Consider the following 24,873-nt stretch of genomic DNA (forward strand, 5'->3'; position numbering starts at 1 on the left):
CATGATGGAGAGAATTGATGGTGAATTTTGAAAACCTCCAAATTAGTTCATTGCAGCAGCCATGTCCATCGATCTTGTTTCATTGTGCATTAGGGGTTCTTTGTGTCTCATGTTGCGATAATCGAAGAAGGAGGTCTGGATAAAAATACTCCCGTACCTCGAAGAATGACGGCTGAGGTTCCCCACTCAATGTTGACATGTCATCTCATCTCACCAAGATAGGATAATATTAGGTCCTAGCTTTGAAATAGTATTGTGTTGTGAGTCAAATGTATCGAGCTTTCAGATTTAAAAATTTTGGTGGTGCATATCAATGTGTTGCAGTATGATTGGTTGGTAAAGCCAGGGGTAAGTTAGTGTGGGCCCTCCTGCCTTCTTCTTGACAATTTTTATTGCAAAAATGCACATTTTTGGAGGTATGAAATATATGCATTTCTAAACGAAGAAAATCTTGGGATCGGTAATGTTACAATAAAGTTGAGGCTCTGAAAGATAGTTCAGTTCGTGACGTCGGTTTAGGTTAAGCGAGGAGAGGTGACAGAAATTGTGAACTTGGGATCAGGCAGCAGCGCTTAGTTCTAACACCGATGAAGTAATACTAGCTGATAAAACTGACTATTTACGACAGCCAGCCTTCGACATTTCTTACTCGACCAGAGAATCAGTGATTGTTATGACTTATCCCCTCGAATGGTCGTAAGACACGGGCTGATAGTATACCGAAGTATTTTAAGATCTTACACATGCTTGCAATCATAATCTAGGGCTTATGGACAACAAATTAGTGTAAGTAGAGATATAATGGATGTGGAGAACATCCACGGTAGAGAAGACTAGTTTCATGATCTGCCATGCTATTTTGTTTGCTGCATTTCCTTTTGCCTCTTTTCGAAAGATAGGTGCGACGCTTCTAGCGTAATGATCTTCTTCACACTCCTATATCTCTCACCTTTTTCTTCTTCTTTGTTTCTTGTATCACGACCTTCAAAATTGGCTGTTTCGGTGTCTGTTTAAGCACGGATACGCCCTCTCAACAAGTATGGCCGTAGATGTCGATGCCATGGTGAACGCAGATGGAGTCGAGGAGGTTATTTCAGATGTCTCCATGCCTTCATGGTTTATGGACAATTGTGTCAAAACTGCGTTCGAGCTGGGCCAGGAACTGCGTCGAATTGTCATCCTTCCGCCAAATCCGCCCAATCCCACCGAAAAAGTCAAAGATACGACATCAAATGGCCAGGCATCTCAGGAAGAAAGATATGAATTGGATTATTTTTTGTACGATGAACTTTTCAACCTGGTCATGCCAAAACAAAAGGCTGAGGGCCTCAAATCGACCTTTAGTTCAGGCAAAACTCCCAAGTTTGCGCTTGATGCTGTTCAACTTCTTCTCCCTGGAGGGTTCCATGCTTTTCTTGGCCAAGAATTCTTCTCAGAGGTGGCAAAGAAGTTTGCTAGTGATGTGCAGGCGGATTTGGTTGAATTGAATATAGACGATTTTAGAGATTTGGCAGAGCATTTTGGGAAAGGAAAAGATTCAGAACACCGAGATGGCCAAAAAAGCAGTGACGATCACTACCTCAATCTACTCTACGATCGGTGTATGTGCGTGGAGCTCTGCTGCCCAGCTTCTTCTGTCTGTAGTACATTACGCTCGTCTTCTCCCGTTACAAGGAGTGGATCTAGTGATAGTGCATCTGACAATAGTGCGTCTAGCGTTGGAACGACAAATTCTCAGGAATATGGAATCGAGTGCGTGAAAAGGACAAGAAAATTTTCCGACAGGCTCTTCTTCCTATCGCAGTACCTTGGTCTTCTGACTTTTGCCGCGATCCTTTTATTGACGGTGATTTCTGTTTTGACAGGCAGTATCATTTTCCGTCACAAGTTGATGTGTCAAAAGACATCAGGAATCTGCAACGAGATGTGTTCAACTTTATCTCAAGACGAAGAGGAACTGTCGTCGGTTGATGAACAGCTGGAAAGCAATGAGTCGGTAGTAGGACATGGAATGCAGAAGATCCACCAAATCGAACCTTTCCTTGCTAACCCCGAGGAAATGGAAATTGACGACATGGAAAATTCTCAGTATACTGCTCTCTTGAAGAAGATCATTGAGTCTCATTTGTTGAAGAATACTCTGGGAAGAACTGGAGATAAAGAGGACGTAGAATCACCAGCGCTGGTAATTCTCGTCTCAGGTGTTGGCAGGTTTTGTAGTTACAAAAAGTATCTTCAGGTGTTCAAACATCTACAAACCGCTATCAGGACTTTATCAAAAGAAGATACAATCATTATGATGTCAGGAGGAGATGACGATGGTATTCTTGATTCAATCAGTAATCACACCCAGAAAGGTATTCTGCGCATGTTTACTGCCAGAAGCCAGGCACAGTATAGACTCCTCGAAAAAGATAAGGAGAAGGCAAGATTAAAAGAGAATATAAGACACCTACAACGTTGCATTAGAATGTCGCCAGAAGCAAAAATGTCACCTTTGGCACAGCCTTACGCTGTAGATTGGGAGACTTTCATTCCAGATGCTACCTTGCGAGCTATGCGCCGTCATTTCTTTCCTTGGGACAACATAGAGATTATCGCCAGAACGATAGCGAAACGCCAACTGGATATTGACTCTATGAAGCTAGTTATGGAAACATATGAGAAGCGAAGTGAAGCAGAGAAGCAGTGGCTCGAAAATCACGAAGATGAGGATGATCAAAAAGCGCCGTGGAAATCGAAGCTCCCCCGACGGGCTTGGAGCATAGCGGAACAGATATCGAAGAGTCAAGAAGACGAGCATTTGTACCAATTGCTCGACACTGTTGTCAGTCCAGGTAGTTATGCCATCACATTGCGTGTCTTGATCATAAAATAAAATTCTCACACTTTCACAGGCGATCTTAATACAACTTGGTCAAACATCGAACTTGACTCAGATATCAAGGCCCGCATTACAGATCTAATCTCACTCGGAGAATCTCAAAAAGATTCTTGTGGAATTCTTAAGACCTCGGCTGGAGGCGCACTTCTGTACGGTCCTCCGGGGACTGGTAAGACACAACTCGCAAGAGTACTTGCAAAGACCTCTGGATCAATCATGCTTAGCGTCTCTGGCGCCGAAATGGAAAGCAAATATGTCGGTGAGACGGAAAAGCTCGTTGCAAGTTTGTTCAAGCTCGGGAAGATGCTTTTCCCATCTATCATCTTCATCGACGAAGCGGACTCTTTGTTTAGCTCTCGTAGCCAAGGTGGATCAGGGTCAATCTACCAGAGAAAGCTCGTCAATCAGCTGCTACAGGAAGCAGACGGCGTCTCCAAAGATTCAACCTCGCCTTTCTTACTTCTTGCAACAAACTTACCCCATCTGCTTGATCCTGCAGTGTTGAGACGAGTACCTTGTCGAATCTACATTGGACTCCCCACGATCTCAGCAAGAGAGAACATGTTCCGTATGTTCTTGAAAGAAGAATCCTTAGATAGGAGTGTCGATCTAAAGAAGCTTGCGGAAGTAACACATCGATATACTGGGTCAGACATCATGGCTTTGTGCGTTGAAACCGCTGTTATCTCGCAACGAGAATATCGCAACAAAGAAACGGGCGAGGCCTTGGATGTTAAGAACAATAGAATCTTGACTATTTCACACTTCCACCAGGCATTAAAAAGCAACACTCCTACAACATCTCCACAACTCATGCAAGAGATGCGAAGATTTGCGCAAATGTATGACAAATCTGCTGTATCAAGAATGGTGCTTTACCAGTATTGGTAAGATTTGATGATTACCAATGACGAAGATCAGGGGGCGCGACATAATTCATTCGAATAAGCGGTACTTCGTTATCCTTGTTGTATCTCTGGGGTTAATGGCAAGAGGTGGTGCTAATCCCGATGAAAAATGAAGTGGGAGTGAGGTAATGAACGAATCGAGAGATTGAGCACTGGGAATGATGAATGTGTGTTCCGAGAGCTTGGCTGGAGAAAGTGTTCAGTCAGACCTGGAAGTTGAACATTCTGGCCATGACCAACGGAGAGTTAGCATCTTGATGAAGCATAGTAATAGGAGAGGATATTCTCCGGTAATCAGGTAATTTTTAATGTGCTTAGTCAAATGGTATTGTCAGCGATAATGGGTGTTTATGTCGAAGAAAGGGGGTGGCTGCATAAACGATTGCCCAGGTGAGTTGACTTTGTGGCTGAGAGCCGTGCGGTGAGGCTTACCTGAGCACGTCAATCAGACCAAGAATTATCAGATTTAAACCTCAGTATCTCACGAGTTAATAATATCAAATATTTTGGTAAATTTAGTTTTCATGTAATGCCTTAATGACTTCCTCAAGCACTTTTCTACTTTCCTAGAGCTGTGGTTCCAATATCTCTTTCCATGTACTAGACGCGGTTGTTTCCATCCATTATTCATGTCGAAAATTGATACATCTCTGGCTGAGAGTAATCATTCAGACCTAATAACCAGCCTTTCGAACGAAAAGAACATCTGGGAAAGAGCTATTCGACGCATCTAAAAGTGGATGCGTCTCGATACCTTTGAGAGTCCAATCGAAGAACTCACGAACATACGAGGTAATGTCGTGAATCTCACGAGGTCCATCAATAGTATCAATGAGTGTCTCAAAGTAAGATTCATTGACTGATCGAACGCCAGCCACATCAATAACAAACGGTAGATCAGTGAATGAGTTATGAATTGTCTTGGGAAGTTCAAGAGATACCCTAGGATCTTTTGGAGTCAAAAGATCCGTCGTGTTCCAGAATGCAGTCCATGATGGGTCACTAGCAATAGTGTGATTATCATGTGCAAAGAACATGTAAGATTTTTTGATCTCGGATGAGCTACCGAGTCCAGTTGGTCCAACAGGGGGTTGCAATTTACCGTCCAAGTTGCAACCTGCCACGTATTTGCCCGTTGTGTCTGCTTGCAATACAGCGGTCTGAGATGAAGCTCCCAAGGAATGTCCGTATAGACCAACAACCTCAGAAGTTTCCGAATATACACTCGTGACGAACTCAATATCTTTGACACGGATGTTTTGGAGATACGCGCTAGTCGTGTCAGTTGGGGCTCCGCTGACGTACGCACTGTAAATGATGGTTCCATCTGGAAATTCTACAATTGCTGCATCATATGGATGATCGATTGTCACAATTCTGTAGCCCCAGCTAGAAATTGCTTGTGCGATAGCACCGTACTGGAGACGACTGGTATAGAAACCACCAGTCCAGATGAGAAGAGGCGTATCAGGCTTGGTGGTTGGTGCTTCAAGGCAAATATCGGAAAATTTGAGTTGAGAGAATGTTGTCAAATCAGGGCTTGGGAGATCGTTCTCATTGAACCACTTTGCCACGGCAGCTGGCATGTAGTCGATTTCGCCAATGTTAGCACAATCCTCCCTAAGATATGGCTCATAATAGCTGACTACAAGCTGACGGTATGGGGAAGATCCATTGAATGGGTTGGCCCGCGACGTGTCGGTAAGCTCTGATACTGTAATTGTGGAAGTATATGGTCCTTCCGGAACAGGAAGTGGGATGACGGTGGTATTAAGAGATGCCTGACCAATGACGAGGGAGGGGACAAAGAACAGGAAGAAGGCAGCACCGAGAGCAAGCGATGCCATAGTGAAGAATTGGTAGATTCTTCTAGCACAGATGATTCTCGTAGAAGAGAGTAGAAAGATGCGAAGAGACTAAGATAAGCAAGGAAAAGCTACTTTCTTAAATCAAATATTGACTTTTAGGTGTCGCTAAGCTAGCTTTAAAAAGGGCAATAGGATCTTGGGAGAAAGAGGGAGTCATTAGTCTGCCGCGTGTCGACTTAGCACGAATCGCACAAAAACCCTTGGAAACAATGGGAAAGTGGTCGAGGTGGGGGTGGGGCATACTACCAAAGTCCGCTTTACCTCCTCCTTGAGCCATTGTGGAGAGTATAAGGTTTCTCAATGACACGAGCTCGAGAAGAGACTTTGAGAACCATCGGGCGGGCTTTTCATGCCAGCCGGAGATTCTCAGCTTTGTGAATGTCAAAGAATCAATTGCTAATCCACCATGGACCAAGTTTGCCAGGTTTCCAGAGGTCACACGTAATTTCTACTACAATACGGAGTAAAGTTCTTCCCCATAACCGAACTTAATTGTGCGGGACTTGAGGAATCAGCATTGCGGTACTCACTGCTGCATACCTCCATAGCTCAAAAGCACATCAACTGTATAAACAATACATTAGCTTTCGGTCCTTCTTTCTAAACTAACACATTCCCACCTTAGCAAGCTTTCCCTATGGTTTCTTTTTGTATCGGTCCCGAGCCAGTGTACCGGTGTGTCGGGTATAATGGGATTTAAGGCACGATTTCAGGGTGCGTCTACGCGAGTGGGGGCTTTCAACCCTTACTTCCCCCCACCCTTCAACTAGCACTGACATGACACCGTCATAAGCCAATTATCGAACCCATTTCGACTTATGCGGGGGTGTAGGGTTTTGCGGAGAACGGAATGCGGGGAATTCACCTCAAAGTCTTTCGTAAAAAAACTGCACTACTATGGCATGTAGCAAACGCACTGATACTGCATAAGGGCGGGGGGGTGTTGGAGGATGTATAGTTCCTACAAAGATTTGCTATTAGGACCAAAGGTGGGATGATATCAGAGTTTCCAGTGCTTCTTACTGATAATTATGGACTTCCGAACCTCTCCCTCACGTGTTATGGTTATCGAATCTTGCTAGCGAATGTACATTCAGGGCCAAATGCACTTTTCAAGCATCAGCACCGAGCAGCCGCTCATCCATCGATGACACTGTGAAAAGACACAGGAATAAAATCAGGATAAAATTCTAGATTATGGAACTCAAAAACTGGAGACTAAGGCGTGTCAGTGCATCGCGGAAAGGAACACTATGGAAGTGAGTTAAGTAGGTATTATTATAAATCCGAATTATATCTTAGTTGGGTGCATGCATGTACTTTGCATACATACTTCACATCACGGATTTAGAAATACACAACATTGTGGTATCCGTCTAAGCCGCGATTACTAGCAGCCCCGCGCTACAAACAAGGAGTGCCTCTGCTTTTGTAATGAGGTAAAGGTGACGTATCAATGCAGTCATTGGTAAGACGAGAGTGGTGGGTATAACTTCGCTTTTGTAATATTCCAACCCTGCCGATTATTCAACTTCAAAGGGCAATTAGCTCGATTTATCTTTTGACTCATATTGTGTATATAAGGTCTCCAGATGTCTCCTGAGTTTCTTATCTGATCATCCATTTGCATCTGCATCTCTCAGATCATCTACTATTGCATACACCAGACGGAGCTTCTTCTTAGGTGGTGAATGTCGCTTTGCTTGGATCTTTCATTCACAACACCGAAAAGATGATTGGATTGATTAAAGCTGTGGCTTCTGTCTTGGCTATTGGCTCTGGTTCATTGCTTGCAAATGCAGGACCAATAGTCTTGAAACCAAGAAGCACGAATAACTCGGAGAGTTTCAGTATTAAAGCTCCGCTTGTGGTTCAAACATCTAGTGGAATTGGTAAGCAGTCAAGCAATCTATATGGATCGACTTGATAGCCAGGCAGAAATTTGACTAATGTTCTCATAAGTTCATGGTGCCATCAACGAAAGTGTCCCCTTGACTCGACACTTTCTGGGTATTCCATACGCACAATCAACGTTCGGTAAGAATCGTTTTCGAAAAGCACAACCACTTCCTGCGTCCGCAGCGCAACAAATTATCCACGCCGATGCATTCGGTCCCAATTGCCCCCAGTATGAAGCAACCCCTGCATCTGTCTACACTGACGTGAGACGTGAATATTTCATTCAAGGTGTTAATGGAGATGATTGTTTAAGTGTTAGTGTTTGGGCACCATTGTACCCGACCGAGGACAAAGTCCCCGTAATCGTTTGGATCTATGGAGGTGGTCAGACCACAGGTGGTTCATCTGTACCTTACCAGAATCCACAGCGTTGGGTCCAGCGTACTCAATCGCATATTGTCGTCTCATTGCAATACAGACTGAACTTTTTCGGTCAACCAAACACACCAATTGAAAATGCTGGACTCTACATTTTTGATGCTAGAGCTGCCCTCGAATGGATTCGAGACAATATTGTCGCCTTCGGTGGTGATCCTTCGCGCATGGTACTTTGGGGTCAATCTGCTGGAGCTACTCTGACTGGAGCTCTCAGCATCGGTTGGCCAGATGATCCAATTGTCACTGGATTTATCCAAGATTCCGGCGCTGTCGAGGGCCAGGGTGTCCATACCATTTACACTGATACCACTCACTCGAACTTTACCTTTTTGGCAAATGAGCTTGGATGCACTGGTAATACCACAAGTCAGGTTGAGTGCATGAGCACTTATCCACAAGCTGATATCGAGGCGTTTATTCAATTTTGGACTGATGCTGGCAAGACGCCTGCGTTGGTTTTTGAGTCGTATAATGATAACAACAACACATTTGCGAACTATACTGCTGCATATCTTTCTGGTCATTACGCAAAGCTACCAAAAATATTGGGACATAACTTGGTAAGCTCTTTCTCTTCTCGTCTTTCCTGCTTGCTCATCAACAAGGAACCCTCCAAGAATCAAGCCCACTAACATGTCAAACCACAGATTGATGGAGCTTCCACCGCTGCACTCTCCTCCGGCCCTCCTGACATCGAGGGCCCAACCCCCGAAAAGGAATTAGCGGCTACGTTACACGTTCGTTGCGGCGTCGTAGCCGAAGCGCAAATCCGACAATCTCTCAACGCAACAACCTACCGCTTTGAATATTCCGGAAACTTTAGTAATCTCTCGCCACTCCCCTTCATGGGAGCGTATCATTCCAGTGAACTGCCCATGATTTTTGGAACATATGCTGATGTTGGTGGAGACGGAACACGATTTCAGAAGGATACCAGTGAGGCAATGCAAGATCTTTGGTTGGCATTCGCAAGGGATCCAGAGAATGGATTGAGCAACGCGGGGTGGCCTAAATATGAAGAGGGCAGTGTGGAGGTACTGGGAGGTGAGCAAAACGGTACCCTAGTTACACATTATGCGACGCCAAAGGCGGGGATCGAGGACGCTTGTCTTACTTATACTGGAAATTGAGGAGGGATGTTAATATTAATATTCATGATGACGTTAAGGATCTCTGATGAGGTTGGATCAATCGTGCAACAGTTTATCATTAAATATCCCAAAATGATCACCTCTCTACCTCTCTATACATTTCTCTGCCCTGCAAATACAAAACACAATGTAGTCCATCGACAGAGCTACATTACATGACCTCAGTGAGAGCTAAAGTTGCCACCCAGGCCAGGCGATACGATTGAACGTACGCTCAGCTGCGTGATATCTTGCAATGGATCGTTTGTTTAGATGATTGTAGAACGCTGATGCTGTCGATATCATTCAGCTTACAGCTGATAGGGAGGTGCAGTAGAGCCGATGGGTGAAAACAATGCCATACAATTTCTTTTCTTTTACTGCCAACAATTTTATATTGAGACCAGATACTAGTTTAAAAAAAATCGTACCTGTAAACATCGCCAAAGAAACACAAAAAATGAAGAGTTGAGAGGAAACATCACAATATCAAAGATTTCGGGAATTGTCATGCACGTGATACTAGTCTACCGAGGAAGCGGGTTGGTGTGGGGAAGCTTAGGCCGAGCGAAACCGGTCGGTCCTTCATCATCAAGAGCTTCAAACTGTGATTCTTCCACGACGACGAATTTTCCAATACTCCTACTATAAATATGTCCGCCCTAAGAATTCTCGTACCCGTAAAGAGGGTCATTGACTATGCGGTCCGCATTCCCACTCTCTCCGAATTTTCAACGACAAATCCAATCCCTTGATTTCCGCCGCGCAAAGAAAAAATGCCTCTAACTAACCCAAACACAACAGGTCAAACCCCGCGTCAACAAAGCCCAGACAGCCATTGAGACCAATGGCGTCAAACACAGCATGAACCCTTTCGACGAACTCTCGATTGAAGAATCTGTACGAATTCGCGAGAAGAAATCCGCGCCCGGCGGCGTCGAAGAAATCCTCGCATTTTCCGCTGGACCGACCAAATCGCAAGATATTCTACGTACAGCTATGGCTATGGGTGCTGATCGCAGTTTACTGGTTGAGATGAAAGATGGAGAAGAATTGGAACCATTGGGAGTAGCGAAACTGTTACAAAAGGTTGTGGAGAAGGAGAAGAGCAATTTGGTATTTTTGGGGAAACAAAGTATTGATGATGATGCGGGGCAAACCGGACAAATGTTGGCGGGGTTATTGGGATGGAGTCAAGCGACGCAGGCGAGTAAGGTGGAGTTCAAGGATGGAGATATAGTTGAGGTTACGAAGGAGGTGGATGGCGGAACGGATGTGGTGAGGGGCAAATTACCTATGGTTATCACAACAGATCTGAGATTGAATGAACCGAGATATGCGAGCTTGCAGAGCATCATGAAGGCAAAGAAGAAGAAGTTGGAGAAATCTACACTTGGTGACTGGGGCGTCGATGGTACCAAGAGATTAAAGACTTTGAAGGTTATTGGTAGGTCAATCATTTTATACAGGCATTTGATGATTCAAGCACTGGGTGGGTATACTGGATATCTACTAACAACATGGATATAGAACCACCGCCAAGACAAGGAGGCGGTAAAGTCGACGACGTTGATGGAATGATCTCCAAATTGAAGGAATTGGGCGCATTATAAAGGGAAGGGAAAAGATCATGGATGAAAATGGGTGTAAATATGTACGAATTATAGGATCAGGCGAAGAAAAGCGTTGGGCTTCAGACGTGAGTAGAAGTTAGAAATGATCAAGTCTACTTGCACATCATTTCGATAGATCTATGACGAGAAACAGATCCAGTGCGAAATCAGCGCTCGGTGTATAATGCTTGAAGGAGCTCTCACTGTCGATGATGCTGTGCCTTCTATTCAACCCATTGATCGCAAATTCATCTGAGTCAGACTTCGTGTAATATACTACGATTGAAATGTAATGATTCTTTGTGCATTACTCATCCGGTACTGCAAGTGAAAACTAGCCCAACACTACTCGAACACCGTTGGAGAAGTACTCGTATAACGGGCTGTACTGGAGATTGAATAACTGTCCGAATTGCGCACCTCACCTCCGATGCCTCCGAGCGACCCAAACTTCTCCATATAGCTAATTTGTTGACGTCGATCTTCCCCAACTTATTTACTGTCAAACTATGTCTCCCTACGGATTATCACCTTCCTATAGTGGCACCCTCCGTACATTACGAGAAGGTTATTTTGAATTTGTAAATCATCCCTCCCAAAAACCCAAGATCATCATCATACATCCTGAGCCTCCCCCCCCAAAAAGTTTAATAGCATCAATATAATTAAATTAAATTTGTTGACATGATGAGATGTCTTGATTCTCTTGGGACTTGGGTATTCCAAGGTTATGGAGAGTGGTATACATCAAGGTGTATTTTTCCTCTCGCTTACATGATGTTATACCGGTGGATGCTATTTAGTGTAATGACTTATTACTCTTGCTCTCCTGAGTCTCACCAATCATCAATTAGTGCCCATGGCCCTGAAAATGTGAATCACCAAATTTTAAAAATTATAAACTTTGGACTATTTAATTTTGAAGTTCTGAAAATTCCTATTGAACCTTATTGTTTTCTTTTTTCTATTTGAAGAATTCGATAATGATTTATCAGTACAGTTCGCATTGTGAACCGAGTCGAGTCCCTCTGCTTCTCTGCTTGTTGTTAGTAAACAAAGTTATTAATCAATATTGAACACAGCTGTGTTATTGTTATCTACCTACCTACGCAAGACAAATCTGTAGAGAATTTACATTGGATTTCTTTCTTCTCATTGTTCTGATGAACGTGTCGTTACAGCGCGCAAAATACACCATCTACCTATCCCTCCTCCTCCTACATCATACCCGCATGTCCACTTCTGTTAGTACGGTACGGAGTAAGCCACCAACGGGGAGGCTTGGCCCTACGCTCTATCTCCATACCCAGACCAGCCAATTTGCCCATTCTCCCTAACACAACTCGCTTAGCAAGAATGCGTTAGGGAATGCGTACTGTGTACTAGCAAGACCCCTGAATAGGGCGGGATGCATGAGCTGGTTGAAACTACGTTTTATTTTCTACATCTGTATTGTTTCTAGTTGTGAGAAAGAAGGCTGTGCTGATTGATGGGATAATCCGATAGGGAATATTGTGTGATGGGGAAGCGAAATTATGAGTGGTGATCTTGGGCGAAGAATGTCGATCTGGGGGGGAGAGTGGAGTTCAGTGAGGCCTTGTTGAAAGTATGAATGGAATAAAGTAAAGAAGGTGATGGAAAGAGAAGAGTGGGAGATGAGGTTCAGATTTAGACATCTGTATCTATGGGAACGACGGGGGTGATCGAATGAATATATACGAATTTTACGTTCCGAACACAAATGAAACTCGAGATTTGAAACCACATCAATCAAGCCAACAACGCCTAAACCCATAACAGCCATCTTCCCGGTCATTGATAAGAAGAGACGCGATTTCATACTCCCTACAGCATCGTGGCAAAGAGTCTGTACCATGTGAAATAACCTTTTTCGGCGTTAAAAGTCATAGCGAATCTTTTGACGTCCAAGCTAGAAGTATCAAAATTGCTTCTAGCGCGCTCTTATCTCTGGCTCGTGATCTTCCATTTCATCTTAGAAACGTGCTCCCGGAAATGTTAATTTTTGGTATACAAGAATAAACTTCCCACTGAAAGTTGGCTATTTTACTCATCCTCTCATCTTGCATTTCATGTGCTATCTCTCCAAAATTCGCCCCGATCGCCATCCCGTTAATTAAATTCGCTGGTGCGCTTAATACTTCCTTCGTTCGAGCCTATCATGATATAAGAATTGTCGGTACATGCACGAGAATTCTCTTGCAGAATATTGCATAGGGGAACCGTGAATAAAAAACGACTGAGAAACACGAAATGCACTCACTATTGGTGGAATCGGCGACTTGGTTCCCGTTTGTGGTGTTGATTCTAATCCTCAGATAGTATGTATTATCACACATTCACAGTAGCATTTTGTCCACCGCGATTTGAGGTTGACACTGTGCTCCCGGCCACAGTGAGAACTGAACCAGTTGCGAATAGAACTAACGAGTCTTCTTCTCAGTATTTCGAGATGGCTACAACTTGGGTCGGTAAAGAATTACCAACTACAAGATTATGTTATGCTCGTTGTGTTTGTAAGTGATGCCTATTTCAAGTCAGTTTTTTAGATCTAACACACATCATAGCTCTTCTACACTACTCTCATGGTATCTATAAACATTGTATTCAATTTAGATACAAATCTCATCTCACCAGCTGATATTCCACAAGTTCGTGTTCTAATCCAAAGTCTTCCGAATTGGAGAGCTGACAGAAGCTCAATAGCTCACTCCTGAATCAATTGCATCTCGTGTGAAAGGCAGCAAACTCGTGCTCGTAGTGGAACAGTCAATGATCATGACTATTTGGGGTGGCAAAGCTTGTTTGTTGTTAATGTATATGCAGATGATGTTTGTCCTCTTCTCCAACGCATGTTGGCTATATTAACGAAAGATATAGGCAGGGTATTAAACCCCACAATTTCATTGTAAAACTAGTCGCCACATACGTGGGTACAAGCTTGGTGGTCATGGAGGTTCTTTATTTTGGGGTATGGTGCAGACCATTCTCAAACTATTGGGCAGTCCCTACTCCGAATGGTTTGTCTGAAGCAACGTCTTTTCCTCTGAGATCGTAGACTAATATGAAGATTACAGAACAGTGCTCAACAGCTCTTCATCACTTGATAGTAAACGCAACATTCAACATCAGTTCCGATCTCATGATGTTGTTTCTACCAATGCCGATGGTCATCAAGGCACAGCTCCCTACCCTGAAGTTCGTTCCCATCTTCATTTGGTCTCTGTCATTCGTTTGTGCCACTTACTAACAGTGTATTTAGGAAAGCGCTTCTCATCAGCGTCTTCTCCCTTGGCACGTTTGCCATCATATCTGCTGCAGCTAATAAATATTATTCCTTCGTGCATCCTTTTGGTGTGATGTGGACCTACGTAAGTTCAATTAATTGCTTTGTCCTCAAAACACTAATATTAATTAATGAAGTGGTATATAAGAGAAGCATCAACTGTGATGCTCGTGACCAATATACCGATGTGTTGGCCATTGGCAAGAAAACTATTTGGTTGGAGATCGTGGTCTGGAACTAGTGAAGGCACCAAGTCAAAGAGCAGAGCGGCTCCTAAGAGATACTTCACCAACGCGACCAGTTCAAGATTCGGGAACAAAAGAGACAACTCGATGTATAGAAGTGAAAGTAGAGATGTAATAATACACGGAAGTACACAAGATGGTTCAGCAATAGGGTAAGTTCCTTGTGCCCTCAACGTCTCCGTTGAGATATTTGTGTCTTCCGAATTCGGTCGTCTCCATCCTAGAAAATGAACTAACTGTTGATGATAGGCTGGAAATATGGGAAAGTAGGGAAGTGAGTGTAAAAACTGAGCAAAAGAACCCCAGAGAAGAACGTATCAAGAATACAACAGCCGTCACTGTCATTGGGTCGAGAGGCAGTTCGGGCGAACAAGAACAAGGAAGGAGTAATTCGAGAACAGAGAGTCGACAAGATATAGGCCATGCAGTATAATTGTCTACTTAGAAATGAAATAAAAATGTAATAGACAAAATCCAGGGTTAGAGAGCTTTAGATTCATATACATCGTGATATTTACGCAAAGTCGATAGTACTTGGTGAACTATTTTGATGAGATATCTTCCAGTTGAATTATACTCGGTGTTGTTTTAAATGAATACCAATCTCAATTATAATCGAATTCCTTACCTAAAACTATGCTTATTTAGTATTTTCAAAATTTAATATTAAAAAAAATAATATGATTAGATTCTTCAAATTTCGAAGATATATAGAATATTAATGAAAAAATCTAATATTAAAATTTCAAAGTTTTTGAAATCAAATTGAAGAACTTTCAATAAATAAAAATCTCTTTTAAATAATACTTTTTTCAGACTTAACCTTAAACATTTAAAACCTAAAAATAAACAAATTTTCATTTTTATACTTTCGATATTTTCATTTTCTAAATAATTTAATAACTATATTGAAATATTATAATTTGAAAAGATATTTATAAAATTTAATTAAATCTCTATATATTTATAAAATTTTATATTCCAAATCTTTATAATTGAATTATAATTGAATTTTGAAATAAATAATTTTCGTTGAATTTTGGTATAATATACACTAGCTAAATTGTGGTCGGCATTTATTTAAAACAATACCGAGTAATCTCAAGACGAAGGACGAGAAGCGAAAAGTGGCCAAGATCTGAAAGCCTGGATATCAAGGCAAATCTACCCGTTCACCTTAGGTAATCGACCTCATCCATGTGGCATAGTTCGGATGGTTCCGTAACTTTTTGCAAGGATCAGACGTGATCCTGACGCGTTGAATTTGATTCCAGGCTTTGATAAATTGTTTGCAGGACACAATTTCTAATTCTACGACGAATTGAAGAAATAAAAGTATCCCATCAAGATCACAATTACATAAAACCATTTTACTACCTGATTTTACTATCAATCAATTTTCAATTGACTTTTCTAGAAATGCGCATTTATTAAGTTGACTTTCACACCATTTACAATGACTGATTGGAATAAATTGAAGGTCGTTGACCTGAAGGCAGAGTTGAAGAAACGAGGCCTTCCACAAACCGGTCTCAAACCTGCTCTTGTCGCTCGACTTATATCTGCAGAGAACGAAAATGAGTCGGAAAGTGACATGACAGTTCAGGATGATGCGAGCAAAATAAACCCAGAGTCTACGACATCTCCAGATACAATTTCACCCACACAAATATCTTTCGAGACTGGCACAGAGCCCAGACCTGACAACACAGAAGAATCGCAAGAAAACACAATTCCTGAAAATAGTGAATTGCAAACGTCACCTCCTGAAATTGTCGCAGAGCAACAAACGAGTCCGACTATTGAGCCTGTCGATTTGAAGGAGGCGGCGACTACGTCAACTTCGGCTACAGATGATAATCAACTCCCCTCAAATGAAACAAAGGAGGGTGAGAATATTCAGCCCGCACAACCGATAGATACGACAGAGTTCTCTCTGCCTCCGTCGCAAGCTACATCTCAGCCACCCGAACAACCGGAGGGTAATCGCTCTGCTGAGCTATCCGTGGAACCGCGAGAAGCAATTGAAGATCGACAAAAGAGAAAACGCAGATCGCAAAGTCCGGCGCCTACAGCCACCGATATTTCTCGAAAACGAGCTCGACCAAGCGACAGTATCGAAGAAGTTGCGACTTCTAATGAGGATGCAAAATGGGTGGAGAAACATAATGCGGTTGACACAGGCGAAGTCAACGTTGAATCGAAGGAGGTGACAATGGGTGAAGATGGACCTATGATTGTCGATGACTCCAAAGAAGAAGTAATAGTCGAACAGGCAATCCCAAATACAGATGCGGAAGAAGCTAATAAAATGGACATCGATATCGAGGAACCTCAGCCTCGTGGTGAACTCGTGACAGCTTCACCAGAAGTCTCACGGCCACGCGATTCGAGATTCAAAAATTTATTCTCCTCTCCACAGAAGTCGAATGATGATACAGAAATGCGACATTATTCGCAAGAGCCTATAGAGGATGAAGGATCATACAATCCGATTACTCCCGCTATTCATCCTGCAACTTCAGCTCTATATATCCGTAACTTCGTTCGACCACTTCAAGAACCTCGACTTCATGATTATCTCACAACTTTGGCTACTCCACCTGGCAGTGATCCAGATCCAGATGCGATTTTACATTTTCACATCGACCGCGTCCGCACTCATGCGCTCGTTCAATTCAAAACGCTCTCTGCCGCAGCCAGAGTTCGCAGCGTAATGCACGATCGTGTCTGGCCTGATGAGCCAAATCGCAAAGCATTGTGGGTCGATTTTATACCAGACGAAAGAGTTAAAGAATGGATCGATCAAGAACAAGCATCCGGCCCTGGGCGGAATACAAAAAAGTGGGAGGTAGTCTATGAGGAGATAGAAAATGACGGTGATCGTCAAGTTACTGCTGTTTTGCAGGAAGCTACGGGGGATCCTCAAGTGATGTCTGCCAGAAAGCAATCAATTCCATTTTCCGCACCGACAGGGCCATCAAGGGGCATCGAAGGAGCACCATCTGGACCTAGGAGCTTCAGTGGCCCAAGAGTTGCGCCTATGCGAAACTTGTCAGAGCTTTTTAAATCCACTACAACACAACCAACGCTGTACTGGCAGCCAGCATCAGAAGAATTGGTTAATAGGCGACTAGATGCGATTGCGGCCATTACCACTAAGGATACTTTACGTCATACTGGACAAGACATCAACAGATATACATTTGAGGATCATGACAGATTTGTTGATCGTGGAAAAGAAATCTTCTCGGGTATTAGACCTCCATCTGGTCATCGGGGACCGAGAAATCAGCGTCCAGGACGTCACCAAGGTAGAGGTGGGGGTGGTGGTCGCGGGTATGGACATGGAGGTAGGGGAGGTGATCGAGGCTACGATAGAGGCTATGATAGAGGATCTTATGACAGCTACAGAGGACCACCCCGAGATCAAGATAGACGTTACTGAGAAGCAAAGGAGAAGTAAGATTTTAACAGGTGAAGTTCTCTATACATAACTAGAGAGTTTCATCGAAGATGAGAAGGGCTGTTGCCCGTCGATTTGTAAGATGATTTGATTGTAATGATAGAAAATACTCGAAGTGACTCTCAATACCTAGTACCTATGATTAGTTGGGTGCTTGATATAATATCAATGTTGTACTACTGCTATACATACCTACGTACATACTCTTGGTAGTGCAGTATTTCTTCTCGGCAGATTAATGTTTCTCGGATACCCAGGGAGTCCAGTACAGTACGTTGTTGTTCAAGAAATGCCCGAGAAACGAAGAATTTGGTAATTCGCATGACCTAATTCGTTTTGCTCTTTCCGCCCAGCCACATGGCGGGGTTCTCTTTTTCTCAGCCCCTGATTTTCTTGAATGGAGTAGCACCCGACAGCTCAGCAATGAATGAGTGGTGGAATGAGATGGGGCCCAAAGGGTAAAGATTTTGCAAATTTTCTCGGGGCTGCATGTTATTGTTGATAGATCTACAGAGTTTGTCTGAAAATATGGATGTGTGGAAGGGTTTGTTTACGCAATTGGATGGATGGATGATGAAGTATGTAGAATTTTCTGATGTGGTCTTTCCGAATCATGATGAGGATTGGCTTTATTTCACATACTACTGAGAGGAAGGATAAAGCACAATACTGTAGAGAACTTTGCTATCGATGATCAATAGGTCGTCGGTATCTACCTGTCTACCTAGCTATAGACAATGCTCAATCCGTACATACTGCACACCTATTCCGTACAGATTGATGTTCATGCAATCCGAGGTCTCTTACCTAGGAAATGTTGAAGCTCTATTCGGCATAAGCGGGAAGCTGCTTTTATCATCCATTCTCCTGGATCTACGTTGTTGCAATGTGATTGTCAAAAAAACCAAGAAAGGGAAAGATAAGATGTGATATCCATCATCTCATTGGTCAATTCCAGCTTGGGATCAAAGTATTAAGAAATCGAATTGCGTTTTATAATTGAAGCTTCTAGCGTCCTTCATTGGTTCTTCTACCACTTTTTAGCATTTCATACTATTGAGTCCGTCATCGGCTTTCTAATCTTTCCTTCTCTTCCTTCACTTCCTTCACTTCCATCACGATTCGCTTAACTTTTTCTATCTTCACTTCTTTTTTTTCTTTTTTTTGATGAGTACAAACCCACACAATTGACCAATCACATAATTCCAACACAGCATTAGCTTCACGACCCAAAAGAACAAAGCGGCATTCAACCTTTTTTCCACTCGATGAATCTTTTTGACTTTGTACTATCCATCTGTCACACCAAAATACAACTCCACAATTATTAAACTTCCCACTTCACTCAATTCCTTCTGAACATTTACATCTCAACATCTTCAAAACTCTTCCTTCTACTGATCTATCAGATACGAATAGAAAAGTCGCGCGTATGAGTGGTCGCTCGTCAGTTTTTACTTCTCAGGTATGTTCTATTTCTTTGTCTTTGGATATGATGTATGTGAATGACGATGTGGATGAGTCAAACGTCATGAATTCTCAATTCTCAATTCTCTTATCTTCGGGCTTGAATTTGGAAGCCAGACCTTCTACTATTCTTTTCCATAAGATATGACTCTTCATCAATCAAAATGTCTACAGCAACTTTATCATCTAAGAGCGATTTGACTAACAACATGTTCTTGTAGGATTATATCTCAGGTTCGCACATAACCTTATCCATGTCCCTCCCAACGAATACTTACCATGGCCAAAATTCTAACAACCGTCTCCTAGATCACATCTGGAAAGCTTCAGTCAACTGAAATAGCTTTCTCAAACCTACCGCCTACTAAATTATACACACACAAACAACTACAATCATGTTCTCCCGATTCGTAAAGCCTGCAGCTTTTAAGCCAACTGGCTATGGCATCCAAAGAGTTGCACAACAAGCTAGATTCCTAGCTACTGTTGAAGGAAGTGCTGGTCGTGCCATGCCATACACCCGTCCTCGTGCTACTCCAATCTCCCATGACCGAGCTACATTCACAATCAGGGTATGTTACATCGGTTGACCTGTGAAGAAATTTCTGAGTTGACGATCTTTGACAGGATGGCCCAGTCTTCCACGGCAAATCTTTTGGCGCAAAATCCAACATCTCTGGTGAAGCCGTGTTCACAACATCCCTCGTTGGTTACCCTGAGTCCATGACCGATCCCTCTTACCGTGGACAAATTCTCGTTTTCACTCAACCTCTGATCGGAAACTATGGTGTTCCATCATCTGCCAGAGATGAGCACGGACTTCTGAAATATTTCGAGTCACCAAACATTCAATGTGTTGGTGTAGTTGTTGCAGATTATGCAGAGAAGTACAGTCATTGGACCGCTGTGGAAAGTTTGAGTGATTGGTGTGCCCGTGAGGGTGTGCCAGCCATTTCTGGTGTTGATACCAGAGCTATTGTCACCTACTTGAGAGAGGAAGGTTCTTCCTTGGCTCGAATCACCATTGGAGAAGAATATGATGCCGATCAAGATGAAGCTTTCGTTGATCCTGAACAAATCAACTTGGTCAAAAAAGTCAGCACCAAGGCCCCATTCCACGTTAGCTCTGCCCATGGAGATATGCATGTCGCAGTTATCGATTGCGGTGTTAAGGAGAACATTCTCAGAAGTTTGGTCAGCCGTGGCGCAAGCGTTACTGTCTTCCCTTACGATTTCCCAATTCACAAGGTTGCCCACCATTTCGATGGTGTCTTTATCTCTAACGGACCTGGTGACCCAACCCATTGTCAAGAGACTGTCTACCATTTGACCAGATTAATGGAGTCATCCCAACTACCAGTCTTCGGTATCTGCCTTGGACATCAATTGCTTGCTCTTGCAGCTGGTGCACGCACCATCAAGCTCAAGTACGGAAACCGTGCCCACAACATCCCAGCTCTTGATTTGACCACCGGTCAATGTCATATTACCAGTCAAAATCACGGTTATGCCGTTGATATGACTACTCTCCCATCCGATTTCAAGGAATACTTCGTCAACTTGAACGATGGATCCAACGAAGGTAAATATTTTCCAAAATCCTTTCTTGAACACTAGCTAACAGATTATAGGTATGATTCACAAGACCCGTCCAATTTTCTCCACGCAATTCCATCCTGAGGCCAAGGGAGGACCAATGGATTCCTCTTACCTCTTCGATATGTACATTGAGAACGTTCAACGTTACAAGAAGAACCAAGCTGTCTACCCAGCCGGCAAGGACAACAGACCAAATCCTCTTCTTGTAGACATCTTGTCGAAGGAGCGTGTTGGTGTCGCTCCAGCTCAAGTTGCTGCCGCCGCTTAAGCTTAAGGTTAAATATAATTCAATGGGAATCTATGGAGCGTGGTATCTGGGATTGAATTTCACTGGCGTTAGTAATTTGTTGAATCCTGACAGGGTTTTTAGGAAGTTTTTAGTTTTTAGTGGTTGCAAATTAGTGAATAAAAAACTGAAATTAGCTGCGAAACCTTATCTTCTTGCGCGATACGTGTGATTGTGAAATGCAAGTGGAAGTCCATTGATTCGTTTGAAAATTAGCTCTATGTTGGCGTAACAATCTGGCTGCAGTAGAATTAAGATTTTACTTTTAACCGTACCGGGATTATATTGTTCTGAATTGACCAATCGTTGTTGAGGTAGGGTATTTGGGGGGTTGGGGAGATTGAGAATACGCGATGTAGAGGTGTAGCGATAATTGAATAGGGGAATTCAAGAAGGAAAGCGAGGAGCAAGGGGGGAGGGGACGGGAGCGAACAATGACGGAATGATAGAACCAAGTAAACACTTTTCTTATGGAAGTAAAAATAGATTGGAGAATCCAAAATATTTCTTTTCCATTTCTATTCTTCTTCGTCTTCTTTTTCTTTTTCTTTTTCATTCCCGGTCTTTTGTCCAATGAGTGGTGGAGGAAGGGACGGAATGCTTTCCCCTTTCTCACAGTCACAGATCCCCCTTTCCTAGTGCTTCTCTCATGTCAAAGAAAGAGCTTATTGTTTGATATTTTGATATTCGTACGAAGATGGGGACTTACCTACCTAGTATATCATCTTACTCTCGTATTCGTTACGCAAATCGTGGTGAAGGAAAAAAAAAAGAGGACTGAGGTAGGTAGGTATGTAGGTAGGTATGTAGGTATGTAGGTATGTAAAAACCATTTGCGGAAACCTCGATATGATGGATGGATGGATGGATGGGTTTCTCGCGGGCTCGAGAATATCTATCGTGTTGAGATTTCGATCGGTTGTATAGCTGTCCTCTTTCTTTTTTCTTTTTTTTTTTTTTTTTTTTTTTTTTGCGGATATGGAGAGGGAGAGGTAGAGGGGGTGTGTTTTCTGTTTGGGATATGATGGATAGGTGATATGTAATGGATAGGTGATGGATAGGTGATAGATAGATAATAGATAGATGATAGATATATGATAGATATGATAGATATATGATAGATATATGATAGATATATGATAGATATATGATAGATATATGATAGATAGATAATGGATAGATGATGGTGTAAGGTCAATTGATAGAGGAAAATAAGTGAGGGGTGAGTTGAGGATATAGGTTTTTTTAATCTTGTTTGAGATTTTGTAGGTGGTATTATATTTAGAAGAATGAATATGGTCTGTAACTTTGATATCAGGGTTTGGACTGAAGCCTCTCTCTCAAGTCACTGGGGAGTCAGCTCGATTATTGAAGATCATGACACTCATTGATAATGTGATGTATTTTGAAAAACAAGATTTATTAGACGGCGTTTTATTGTACTTGGTAAGGTGTTACAGTTAATAAGGTTTCTTAAGCTTGGGCTGTAATCTTTTGTGTTGATATCAACTTGGTTGAGAGGTGTATGATGGTTGTAATCGTTCTTGATCATTTTAGGTAAGACTATAGGAAGCTAGTACTATATAAAGAAGTGCTAGCGTAGTTTATAAAATGTCCTCCTATGATCACGCGATCGATTTCCCGATAATTTGGGAACACCACCCAAAAGGAACTCGTAAAATTATCAATTCTAATCTCTCTCGATATCCTTTCGCTCTTGAGGCTTTTTCGAAGATTTCTTCAATCCATATTCTGTTTCTAGAAATGTCCTCAGCGGTATCTCCTTCTCTAGCAAAACTAACACGCAAGCTAGTCCGGCAAAGATCACAGCGATCTGCCACACACGCTTTAATGCTTCGCGGTACACAGCACGGATTTCTCCTTGCACTCCGACCGGGTACTTCTCAATAAACTGGGCAGCTGCCAGCTGATACGTATTGCCATTTACCAATTGCTCTCTCAACCCCTCATCAGAGATACGTCCGCTCAGCGCCGACGACTATTGAAAATAGCCCACTCGGCTGTAGATGTATTTTCCCGTTGTAGCGTGAAGAGACCCAAGGGGATAGCGAACAAAGCAAAGCCGGCGAAATTTAAAGGACGAAATTTACTCCAACGACTGAGCGCCATGGCGGAAATGGCAGCACCGGGGATGCCGACAAGGGAATAGGGGAGGAGAGTAACGCCCGTGCGGCGAGGAGAATCAAGTGCCACGAGTTTGTGCCATGATGACCAGGGATTCGTGATTGATAGGGCGTAGAGAACTGCTACGGTGCCGGTCATGAGGATAGCGTTGCCTACTAATTCAATGCGCTGTAGTTTCTGAGCGAAAGTCACATCTTTTTTGTATTTGACGTGGAGAAAGAGGTATAGTATCACTAGTGAGGTTCCACCGACAGGAAGATTGAGATAAAATACCCAACGCCATGTAGTTGAGTAGACGATGGCACCGCCAATAAAGGGGCCTAATGATACGCCTATTCCATAGATGACCAGAACTACAGCCATATAATTTCCACGTTGGCGGAGGGGAGCAAGATCTGAGACGATTATATCTGACGCTATATATTAGTCAATGCCTCTATCTGTGTTGATGTAAAATAATGGTCCGGTACCAATAATCATAATGATTCCTCCACTCCCCATGCCCTGCACTGCCCGGCCAGCGATCAACATGGTGCCATTACGAGCGACACCACATATCCCACTCCGAAGTATAAAAATGGCGACAATGAGTACAATCCAGCGTCTTCCAACTATATTGCACAACTGCCCAAACAAAGGCTGGAAGGCTGCACTGCATACGAAGAAAGCATTCGTGATCCAGATGAAATTCTGGCCCATCTGCAAATCGGATAAGATTACAGGGGCAGCGGTCGAGACGACTGTGTTCTCGAGGGCGCCGAGGAGATTGGTAACAAGGAAACCGATGATGATACACCAGAATTTGTATCCACGTGCAAAATCGGGTGTGTGTGATGGAGGTACATTGAGAAAAGATGATGGGGAGGAAGGAAGCGCTGATTCGATGTTTACGGTTATATGTGCTGTGATGTGGACGGATTCGCTGGTGTGGTTCATTGTTTGCAAATTGAGAATGCTGGATGGCAACGGATGTTCATGCCTACTTTGAGCAGAATATTGGGGCTTAATGACCGGCATTTATAGGTGGTCTTTGAGGATATTTCGAGCCGCGCCTCTAAGATTGCGTTTCGGAGTTCCGAATAACTGGTTGAGTGGATTGATTGAGACGGGTTCATGTATGTTGGTGATCGTTGTGATCTTAATGAGCGAAGTGACTACTTGATATTTTTCTCCTCGCATTCTGTTCACGACTTACTGTGTAGCAGACTTGCCTGGAAAGCTTTATGTTTGATAGAACACAATTCGATTAGGACACATAACGACTATGGATTTGACACAAGATTCATATTTCAGAACTTTCGAAGACATAGCACAAGTTTATACTCAAGATCACGTTTTTTGTGAAAGTAAAATGTCATTTAAAAGTCCATGCAAAATCTTTGAAATTCCCTACAGTGGGCGGGACTTTAGATTTAAATCTTCAGTAGGCGCTAAAATACACAAAAATGAGTCAAAACGATCTGATACCTCTTCTCGCTCTCCTAGCAGCAGTATTTACAATGTGAGACACATGAACAGATTATCTGTAACTACATTGTTTGACGTATGTATAATATGAGATGCTCGACTCATCGTCCCTCTTCACTCTTCGCCGGTAAAAATCTAACCAAAACTTCGGTTT

At 42.8% G+C, this 24,873-nt stretch overlaps 8 protein-coding genes across 8 annotated transcripts; 6 read left to right on the forward strand and 2 right to left on the reverse strand.

The window, feature by feature from the left end:
- Positions 1-1,039: 1,039 nt before the first annotated feature.
- EAE98_005326 (uncharacterized protein) lies at positions 1,040-3,775 on the forward strand (the record flags this gene model as incomplete). Its single annotated transcript, XM_038952948.1, has 2 exons — positions 1,040-2,837; positions 2,898-3,775. The coding sequence occupies 2 exons, from the start codon at positions 1,040-1,042 to the stop codon at positions 3,773-3,775; spliced, it is 2,676 nt and encodes an 891-aa protein (XP_038810790.1).
- A 691-nt stretch (positions 3,776-4,466) lies between these two features.
- On the reverse strand, positions 4,467-5,639 carry EAE98_005327 (uncharacterized protein; the record flags this gene model as incomplete). Its single annotated transcript, XM_038952949.1, has 1 exon — positions 4,467-5,639. The coding sequence occupies one exon, from the start codon at positions 5,637-5,639 to the stop codon at positions 4,467-4,469; it is 1,173 nt and encodes a 390-aa protein (XP_038810791.1).
- A 1,753-nt stretch (positions 5,640-7,392) lies between these two features.
- Positions 7,393-9,127, forward strand: EAE98_005328 (uncharacterized protein; the record flags this gene model as incomplete). Its single annotated transcript, XM_038952950.1, has 3 exons — positions 7,393-7,552; positions 7,623-8,557; positions 8,645-9,127. The coding sequence occupies 3 exons, from the start codon at positions 7,393-7,395 to the stop codon at positions 9,125-9,127; spliced, it is 1,578 nt and encodes a 525-aa protein (XP_038810792.1).
- A 517-nt stretch (positions 9,128-9,644) lies between these two features.
- EAE98_005329 (uncharacterized protein) lies at positions 9,645-10,820 on the forward strand. Its single transcript, XM_038952951.1, has 3 exons — positions 9,645-9,831; positions 9,932-10,574; positions 10,658-10,820. Exons 1-3 carry the CDS (start codon positions 9,781-9,783, stop codon positions 10,738-10,740), a joined length of 777 nt encoding a protein of 258 aa, XP_038810793.1. The 5' UTR covers positions 9,645-9,780; the 3' UTR covers positions 10,741-10,820.
- Positions 10,821-11,735: 915 nt separating this feature from the next.
- On the forward strand, positions 11,736-14,807 carry EAE98_005330 (uncharacterized protein). The gene is made up of 9 exons (XM_038952952.1): positions 11,736-13,079; positions 13,202-13,274; positions 13,326-13,409; positions 13,465-13,589; positions 13,639-13,778; positions 13,836-13,956; positions 14,021-14,129; positions 14,182-14,441; positions 14,539-14,807. Exons 1-9 carry the CDS (start codon positions 13,012-13,014, stop codon positions 14,720-14,722), a joined length of 1,164 nt encoding a protein of 387 aa, XP_038810794.1. The 5' UTR covers positions 11,736-13,011; the 3' UTR covers positions 14,723-14,807.
- A 938-nt stretch (positions 14,808-15,745) lies between these two features.
- EAE98_005331 (uncharacterized protein) lies at positions 15,746-17,737 on the forward strand (the record flags this gene model as incomplete). Its single annotated transcript, XM_038952953.1, has 1 exon — positions 15,746-17,737. The coding sequence occupies one exon, from the start codon at positions 15,746-15,748 to the stop codon at positions 17,735-17,737; it is 1,992 nt and encodes a 663-aa protein (XP_038810795.1).
- Positions 17,738-19,617: 1,880 nt separating this feature from the next.
- Positions 19,618-21,089, forward strand: EAE98_005332 (uncharacterized protein; the record flags this gene model as incomplete). Its single annotated transcript, XM_038952954.1, has 3 exons — positions 19,618-19,794; positions 19,850-20,804; positions 20,854-21,089. The coding sequence occupies 3 exons, from the start codon at positions 19,618-19,620 to the stop codon at positions 21,087-21,089; spliced, it is 1,368 nt and encodes a 455-aa protein (XP_038810796.1).
- Positions 21,090-23,093: 2,004 nt separating this feature from the next.
- On the reverse strand, positions 23,094-24,188 carry EAE98_005333 (uncharacterized protein; the record flags this gene model as incomplete). Its single annotated transcript, XM_038952955.1, has 2 exons — positions 23,094-23,662; positions 23,723-24,188. 2 exons carry the CDS (start codon positions 24,186-24,188, stop codon positions 23,094-23,096), a joined length of 1,035 nt encoding a protein of 344 aa, XP_038810797.1.
- Between the last annotated feature and the right edge of the window lie 685 nt (positions 24,189-24,873).

This window comes from Botrytis deweyae (genome assembly GCF_014898535.1).
Source record: "Botrytis deweyae strain B1 chromosome Unknown BDEW_010, whole genome shotgun sequence".
Lineage (NCBI taxonomy): Eukaryota > Fungi > Ascomycota > Leotiomycetes > Helotiales > Sclerotiniaceae > Botrytis > Botrytis deweyae.

Excerpts from the sequence above, each read along its gene's own strand:
- EAE98_005329 (XM_038952951.1), top strand. The coding sequence starts at position 9,781 with ATGTCCGCCCTAAGAATTCTCGTACCCGTAAAGAGGGTCATTGACTAT. Across the intron at positions 9,832-9,931 it reads AGAGGGTCATTGACTATGCG|GTCAAACCCCGCGTCAACAA; the intron begins GTCCGCATTCCC and ends CAAACACAACAG. Across the intron at positions 10,575-10,657 it reads AAAGACTTTGAAGGTTATTG|AACCACCGCCAAGACAAGGA; the intron begins GTAGGTCAATCA and ends ACATGGATATAG.
- EAE98_005330 (XM_038952952.1), top strand. The coding sequence starts at position 13,012 with ATGCACTCACTATTGGTGGAATCGGCGACTTGGTTCCCGTTTGTGGTG. Across the intron at positions 13,275-13,325 it reads ATGTTATGCTCGTTGTGTTT|CTCTTCTACACTACTCTCAT; the intron begins GTAAGTGATGCC and ends CACACATCATAG. Across the intron at positions 14,130-14,181 it reads TTGGTGTGATGTGGACCTAC|TGGTATATAAGAGAAGCATC; the intron begins GTAAGTTCAATT and ends TAATTAATGAAG.